At 44.0% G+C, this 7,842-nt stretch overlaps 1 protein-coding gene across 7 annotated transcripts in view; it reads right to left on the bottom strand.

Annotated features, from left to right (window-relative positions):
• Nucleotides 1-847: 847 nt before the first annotated feature.
• The window catches only part of Agtpbp1 (ATP/GTP binding carboxypeptidase 1), a 117,230-nt gene continuing 110,235 nt past the window's right edge, over nt 848-7,842 (bottom strand). For 4 of the 7 annotated variants that reach the window (XM_021647766.2, XM_021647770.2, XM_021647767.2 and 1 more), the window contains exon 26: nt 848-1,568. In XM_021647766.2, the coding sequence (XP_021503441.1) occupies nt 1,391-1,568 (178 nt within the window). In that variant the 3' untranslated portion in view covers nt 848-1,390. Of the gene's footprint in view, nt 5,860-7,842 lie in introns of all 7 variants that reach the window. The other 3 variants (XM_021647771.2, XM_021647774.2, XM_021647772.2) reach the window with 3 other exon arrangements.

Below are 7,842 nucleotides of genomic sequence, written 5' to 3'. Positions count from 1 at the left end.
TTTTCCTTTCCTTTTCTCTAGTCTAGACTACCATCAGCAGAGGTTTTGACGGCTACTATCAGTGGCAAACCCCACCGGTTACAATCAGTTCCAGCCTAGATAATCAAACTTTTACCCTCAGAGAAAAGTCTGCTGGGTGATCAGTCACCGACTCTACACCCCACCCCGGTAACCCTGTGGTGTTGAAGCTGGCCCCCAACAACCTTTATTATTTTTCTTAAAAAAAATTAATTTGGGAAAAATCCAAAATCTACTTTAATGATTTGTTTTCCATTTTAAAAGGTTTAGAAATGACTAATTTAGGAATAAGCAAGGAGACACAGCAACAGCCAAGCACCCGAGTCCTGGAGTTGCTGGCTATTGCGCAGTCTTTGCAGGTTTTGCTTACAGCAGCAAAAACTTAACTCTTAAAGCAAGCATCTAGTCACTGAGTTTGTTCTATTTAGTGATGACAATTACCTTGCCCCAAGATAGCCAACCCTCAGCAAAGTGTCACCGAAAGAAACAGTCTGAGTGGACTGGGGTCACCTAGAGCTCCTGCTAGTATTGCCAGGGAATAAATAAATCACCCCCAAGCTCAGGAGCACAGTTAGCTCGTGAGGTGCAGATCAGCCCAGTGTGTGAGCATGCTGCCCAGCAGCTCACATCCTCTGGCTGCAGTGAGGGTTTCTCAGAGCACCCATGAGACACAACTGAGAAAGGGGTAACTCAAAGGGGCACAGGCATCCCACACCATCACAGCCTCAAGACTGGGAAGCGAGGCTTTTGTCCTGTTCAGAGCCTGGGTTTTTATAAGTTCTACACACTAACAAACACTTGAGCTGGTTACAAAGATGACAAAAATAAATGCAGTATTCGACATAGTTTTTTATTTAACTTGATAAATGTAGAATGGGATGGTTTCAAGGCAGATTCTGGATTATCTTAGCCACAACCCACAGTTCACATGATCCTGAAGAGCAGTCTTATCTTCAGTAACTACCACCTCCACACAAGCACATCTAGGGAAAGCCATGGGCAGACGTATTCGTTTCCAACACTCCAGAATTTAGATTTTGTATTCGGACACACTTTGACTTTATCTACTTGATGCAGGTGCCACAGGAGAGAAAAATTCATGCAATGATACTTGGGTTCATTTTTTTTTTAAGTAAATCAATCATCTGATAATTCAATGCTATATAAAGTACATTGAATACCTAAAATAAAACAAATGCCAATTATGTCATGAATTAACAACATATTTATTGTCTTGAAACCAAACAGGCGCAAGTTCCTTTTCGTCTTCTTTGAGTCAGTTGTCTAAGTGCTTATGCCTCTCAGATTTCCTGCATAACAAAAACCAAGACATGTCATTTCTTCTTGGCAAGTAACAAAGATGGCAGAAAGTTCAAGGCAGGTGTGTTCTTGATACCTCGGAGTCAGAAAGGGCTTCTTCTTGGGCAGAAAGCTCATAATCACCCGTGTTCTCTGCTAATTCAACCTCTAACTCGTCATTGCTTTCTGCACTATAATCAACTTCTTCAAGAAACCGAGGTTCATCTTCATCCAAAACGTAAGTGGTGGGGCTGCAGCCAAAGCAGACAACACATGACTTCATGAGAGCAAGGCTGTGAGCAAGGTACCACCTCACACACTACCCTTGACCTCAGTATCACAGAACACACAACTTCGTGAGAGCAAGGCTCTATACACCACCTCACACACCAACTTTGACCTCAATAATACAGCAACTCATACTAAGTTGGAGTTCCTGTCCACGTGAACAAGGTGAGAGGGTTATAACAGCTGCAAGCTGCAGTATGGGTTGAAACAGTCTTTAGTGATACTGCAAGTGTCTACACACAGCATACCAAAAGACAGAGGGAAAATGGACTCTCTCAGTTGCTACTTCAAGGATTTCATCAACACACATGCTTTACAGATTTATTTTAAAGTTCTATTTTAATCCCTGTCAATCAGGCAACAGGTAATGCCAACAGGCTGTGTGAGAAGCTGTGGACAGGCACATTAAACCATTGAATCCTCAGAGTGATTTGCTGCTATGAACTGGTTACAGCCACATCCCCGCAGTGCCCATAAGTCCAGATGGCAAGTGCACACCCAGACTATTTCCCACTGGGATAGAAAATAAGATGTTTGTTTACAGCTACAAGTGCCTCTAAGCATCTCTTTATGTAGTGTATAAGGGACGGAAACAACTCTTCCATTACTGCTTTCCATTGGTGGGAACACTGCAGAGGCAATTCACACACTCTGAAGTTATGACCAATCAACATGAATTTCATATGCATGTTTGCTTATAGACCACTTACTTCTCAAAAATGATTTCTGATAGGTGAAGCAACTAAAAACATAAAACTAGACAAAAGAGAGAACAGTCTGTTCAAATAAGAAACGTGGGTCAATCAACTCTAGAGACAATAGAACCCACAGCTGAGCATGAAATTCTAGGCCAACATGCTGGAGCAGAGAAGGCAATTGGAGCCTGCAGTTACAATTCTGAGAGGAGAAAGTAAAACTTGTATGAAAAGGCACTTTCTTCCTTCAGTGAGGTTTACCCTTGCCAAAAGGGGAGGGGGTCGTTACTGCAAGCCATTTTCCTCTAACACAACGGATTTCTCTGAGAAGTTCAGAGCCTTCAGCTAAAAGGCAAAGATGCTGACTGGCTTGGAAAATGAATGAGATTCAACAGACCCAAGAATCACAAGGACAAATCCCAATTTTCACTGTGAAATTTAAATATTTAGTTATAAATTTGACAGCTAGATCTTTATAAGCAGAAAGATTGTAAAAAAGATTAGTTGTTTTAGAAACAGCTGTTACTATCCTTCTTGCTTTTGAAATATGATAATCGATTTCCCCTTGACCTCAGTGTTTAAAGTCTCCTAAAAGTCCCAGGTGGCTCCTAAGAGGCTGAGACAAATGAAGCGAAGAGAAGAGAGCACACAACCGGCTGTCACATGCTTGCTTAGTTCTCGCTGCAGTGTGAGAATCAGAGAGGCACCGCAGTGCTAGCACACAGGCTGCTGGCGGGCAGAGGACGGCAGCTCCCGGGAGGTGAGGGCACAGGCAGAAGGTGGACGGTGTGAAGATCTACAGCTGCTACCACACCTGCCTACTGTAAGAAAGGAGGCTGGAGCTAGGCTGTGTGAGGAGCCTGTGGTCGGAATAAGGATTGATGTTGTGTGGAGGCAGACAGCAGAGTTCATCAAGTGGAACTTGAGAAGAGGTCTGAAGGCCGGCATTCTTACAGCTGTTCACCAATGAGAAGACAGGATGAGAGGAGAGCAGCCTCCAAGACAGCAAGGACAGGAGCCTCAGACCAAGAGGGCAAGCTCCCAAGAAGCACAGAGGGACACAGGCAGGCCTGCCCCAGAAGCTGTTCCATCCTGGAGGTCTTGGTTCACTCATCGGCTCAGCATAAACAAACCTGGTCATTCACCAAGAACTCTGTTTGCCACATCACCTACTCTGGTAGGAGAATGGAAAGCACAGGAAATGAGGCCACTCTCTTAGTCCACACCTGAAGCCCTCAATGGTCTTTCAGACTCTTGCCTCCCCAGACTGTGAGAACACTTTGTTCCTAGGCTTAGTTTCAGGAACTCCTTCTCACACTGGGGCAGGGCCACTGTGCTAGCAGGGAACACCGTCAGGACTGAGGAAAGGAGAGCAGAGATGTCTGTGTCTATGAGAGCATGGGATTCTCCATTCCGCACATGCCCAGCCCCCACAGTACTGTTCACACGCCACTTTCACTAGCCGCCTCTGCTGCACTCAACTGTGAAGAGAACTCTGCCTCTTCCATATGGGTTTGTTCCATCCTCCCTGTCTCCAGCTCTCCATCCGTGCATGCCCTCTGAATATGCTCACCCATTTTAATGCAAATTCTCATCAGTTCTAAATGCAAACATGTAGCCTGACTTCACAGGACCCTCTTACACACATATGGAGTTGCTAGAGACATTACATGGCTATCTTACACAAATACTGCATGTTGAAAACTTATTGTTCTCCCCACTAAATCTGTTCTTCTTTTTATTCTCAAATCCATTTATGGAGAAAGTTACACAACTCAAACTTCTCCAGAAGAAAGCCAGCCTTAGTGTCCAGACTGTGCCAAGATCCACATGCTCCATGACAAGCCTTGACCAAGCTTATTTTCCCTGCACACAGTAAACTTCCCACTTTCTGCCCCCAGTGGCTCATGTTTCTTTCAAAGCACAACGTGGTCTCATCCTCAGCTCTCCCAAACGCCTTGGCAGGAGTTTCCTCTCTCCACATGTCCTCTGCACCCTGTACAAACATCCCATCTGCCCACCACATGCAGCTGGAGCCACCCATTGCCATGCCTGTCTTCTCAATACAAAAGAAAGGTCAGGAACTGTGACTTGCCTATATAAATGCCTCTAGCAGCACTTTTCAGATACACCAATAAATATTTGCCAAATACTTAAAGAATGTAAGAATGTGATGTTAGGGTCCTGTCTATAGAGACCCTTTCTCTCAGACACCAGCCTTACTGAAACACGCTGGCTGTCTCTCGATAACAGACTCATGGGGACCAGGGGTTCTTATCTAGACAAACAAGGTTACATTAAGTGGAGTGTGACCATTCCTGCTCCCCAACCCATCTGTACTCCCGGCCTGGGAATCAGAGTCCAGCTGCAAGCTTGTGTTGTGAAACCACTTCCATTCTCAACATGTCATAAAAAGATTTTACACTCCCTCCATGAGGGCCTGACTCTTCTCTGTGTGGCCTACTCTACTGTCTGTCTCTGGTGATGTGGCCTGGACTAGAGCCAACTGTCTGTCTGTCTGTCTGTCTGTCTGCCTGCCACGGTGTTCTAACAGTTTTACATGATCTCCCCAACAATCCACCTCAGTTCCCATGAAGAGCAAGGAGGCAAACAGGATCACCAGTGTTCACATTACGACATCCCACTATTTCACTTTAGCAGGAAAGTTTTCAGGCACAAGGCCAATTATAGCCATTCACTTCCTTTTGTTGAATTTTAGTTTATGTTCTCTGCACTTTACAACTTAGAAAGAACCTTCACATATATTGCCTCACATACTCACAACCACCTTCCCTTTCATAGGAAATATATGTATATCAGTCTGAAACTGCTACTGCACACTTACAAGCATATCGAAGCACACACAGAGAGACAGGGAAGGGGGGAGAGAAGGCAGAGCTACTATACAATATAGCTAACCAAAGAATATCTATGTGGAAAAAAGAAAGGAATTGTTAATTTCTGATTTGTGGCAAGGCTAGGGATGTAAAAAAATAAAAATAAAAATAAAAGTAAAAATAAATGAAATGGTGCCACTAAACTCCAGCTTTTATGAAATCAACCAAAAGCCAGTTCTCATAGCAGAGTGCCAGATGCACAGACCACCCATCATACACAGAGCCACAGCTCTGCAAGTGGCACCCTCTGGGAGTTTTCCTTGTACATTCAAAGGGCATCAGCTTCCTGGGGTTTAGAGGAGAGCCTCTGTAGTAAATTCTAAGCTGCAGCGGTACAGTATGACCTAGCTCCAACTGTTCTCAGCAAAACACCAGCATTTTTGTGGTGACCAAACATAACAAACTCAGAATGGGCTGAAAAAACTGGGGACCCCCAACGCTCCCAGGAGCAGTGGGTGGAGAGGGAGATGCGCACAGCAGAGCTCACACTCATGGCTCATTGCAGTGAAAGGATACAAAGCAAAGTCAGCAAGGGAAAGTGCGGGGCAAAGTCCAGTGGGAAGCAGGGCAAAGAAGGCAGCTGCCAGGGCGGGGTGTCCACAGAGCGCCAGCAAGTTCAAAGGACTGCAGGGACAAGCCGGAGTTCAGAGCTGCCACGGTTCCTGAAAAAGGGAGTTGCAGAGAGGTGACCCCAACATTCAGCAGTTTTCCTAGAGGCATTTGACAAACTGTTAAGTGACACAGTGCAAGAAGCTAAAAACGCAGTAAAACAGCAAACCCAAACAGAGAAACAAAAAGGCCACAGAGACACTCTGGCAGTTTTGTGATGCCAAGGAGAGGAGGGGTACTGTGACCCCTGGGGGGCTGCCACTCAGAAAGCCGTGAGAGGTGACCTATGAGACAACTGGCCTACATACATTTGTAACGTTACCTCAAGCCAGCTCACTAGCTCACTAGCTTGGAGCACCCACTCCTTAAAGTCGAGGACAATGGACCCTCGATCTTTATACCTGACACCTGCCTGGCATTTGAGTAAACACTGAAAGACAGGCCAAGAAACACAACTAGAGAAAACCCCAACAGAAGCAGCTCTAGTTACTACACTGGAACTCTAAAATAACTGAGGTCCAAAATAGATGACTGTTTTCTATTAAAAAATAATCACATTAAATCTAGACTAAAACCATACCACTGACCCACAATTCACTCAGGCTGGAGCTGAGAGAAGACTGAAGCAGAGGTAAGTAGACAGTTTCAGACTTCAACAAAGAGAGAAAGAAGGACAGGAAACAAAGATTAAACGCTCTGTGAACTAACCCTACACAAGCGTGAGCACATAACAGAAGTAATGTGCAAAAAGCTAATGGCTGAAATTTTCCAAAAACAATGGAAGACTCAAAGTATAAGCTTCAGGGGACTGCACACACATGGAAGAAACAAGGGACATCAACCCTTGAACACACAGCAAAAACTGCTACAATGCTCAAACAAGAGAACCCAAGAATGTGCATGATGATCTTCAAGGGCAAGAGCAACCCTGGAGAATGAGTTCTCAACAAAAGGAGCAAATGTAGTAACGGAATGCTTACAGCAGACATGCACAGGCAGAGACACGCACAGGTAGAGACACAGGCACACACAGACTGACCTCGACACATAAACATATATATATACACACACACCTATAAACAGATACGTACAGATAAACGCACACATGCACAGCCCTAACCCGGAAGAGAGGCAGAGAAGTCCACCTGCAATCCAGCACCCAGAAGATGAAACTGGACTGCCATGAGTCTGAGTCCAGTACATGCTAGAAAAAGAGACAGAGAGGAAAGACCAGGGGTAGGGACCAATGAAGAGTTAAACAGTAAATCTTAATGAATAATGGCTGACTAAAGCAGTTAGTTATAAGCACAATATGGCTTAAAGTATGAGCAGTTCAATTAAAATACAACACAATAGTACAAAAAGTGGCAAGGTTGTAAAATTAATGTGTCCTAAGGTCTCAGCATTCGTTGTCTATGAGGAAACAGACATAGTAGTTTGTACTGTGCATTAATAAACCAGGGGTCCATTTGCACTGACAAACTGTGGGGTACCAATGAAAGAATGACAAAGAAAACAGAACAAGGTTACACACAGAAAAAATTGGAATAACAAAAAAAAAAAAAATCATTTACAAGATGAGAGGTAAAAAACATTAAGCAGCACAAAACACCAAATTGAAAAACAAAAACTGGGACTGGAGAGATGGCTCAAAGGTTAAGAGCACTGGCTGCTCTTCCAGAGGTCCTGAGTTCAATTCCCAGCAACCACATGGTGGCTTACAACCATCTAGAATGCGATCTGGTGCCCTCTTCTGGCATGCAGGTGTACATGTACATAGAATATTGTATACATAATAAAATAAATCTTTAAAAAAATACTAAACTAAAAGTCGTCAATTTTATCAGTAATTCACTGAAAATACCATTGTACAAAGACAACAGACCAAATTATAAACCATACATTTGCACAGATTCACATCCTAAGTAAGAACACAGAAGAGATGAGGCTCAGGATTAGATAGGGTATGTCTGTTCCAAATAGAAAGGACACTTCCATTAACAGCCTTAACTAGACATTTCATGGCCAATAAGATG

Source organism: Meriones unguiculatus, chromosome 3 (genome assembly GCF_030254825.1).
Source record: "Meriones unguiculatus strain TT.TT164.6M chromosome 3, Bangor_MerUng_6.1, whole genome shotgun sequence".
NCBI lineage: Eukaryota > Metazoa > Chordata > Mammalia > Rodentia > Muridae > Meriones > Meriones unguiculatus.
Note: the sequence above shows the minus strand (reverse complement) of the source record. Positions and strands in the feature narration are given on the sequence as shown.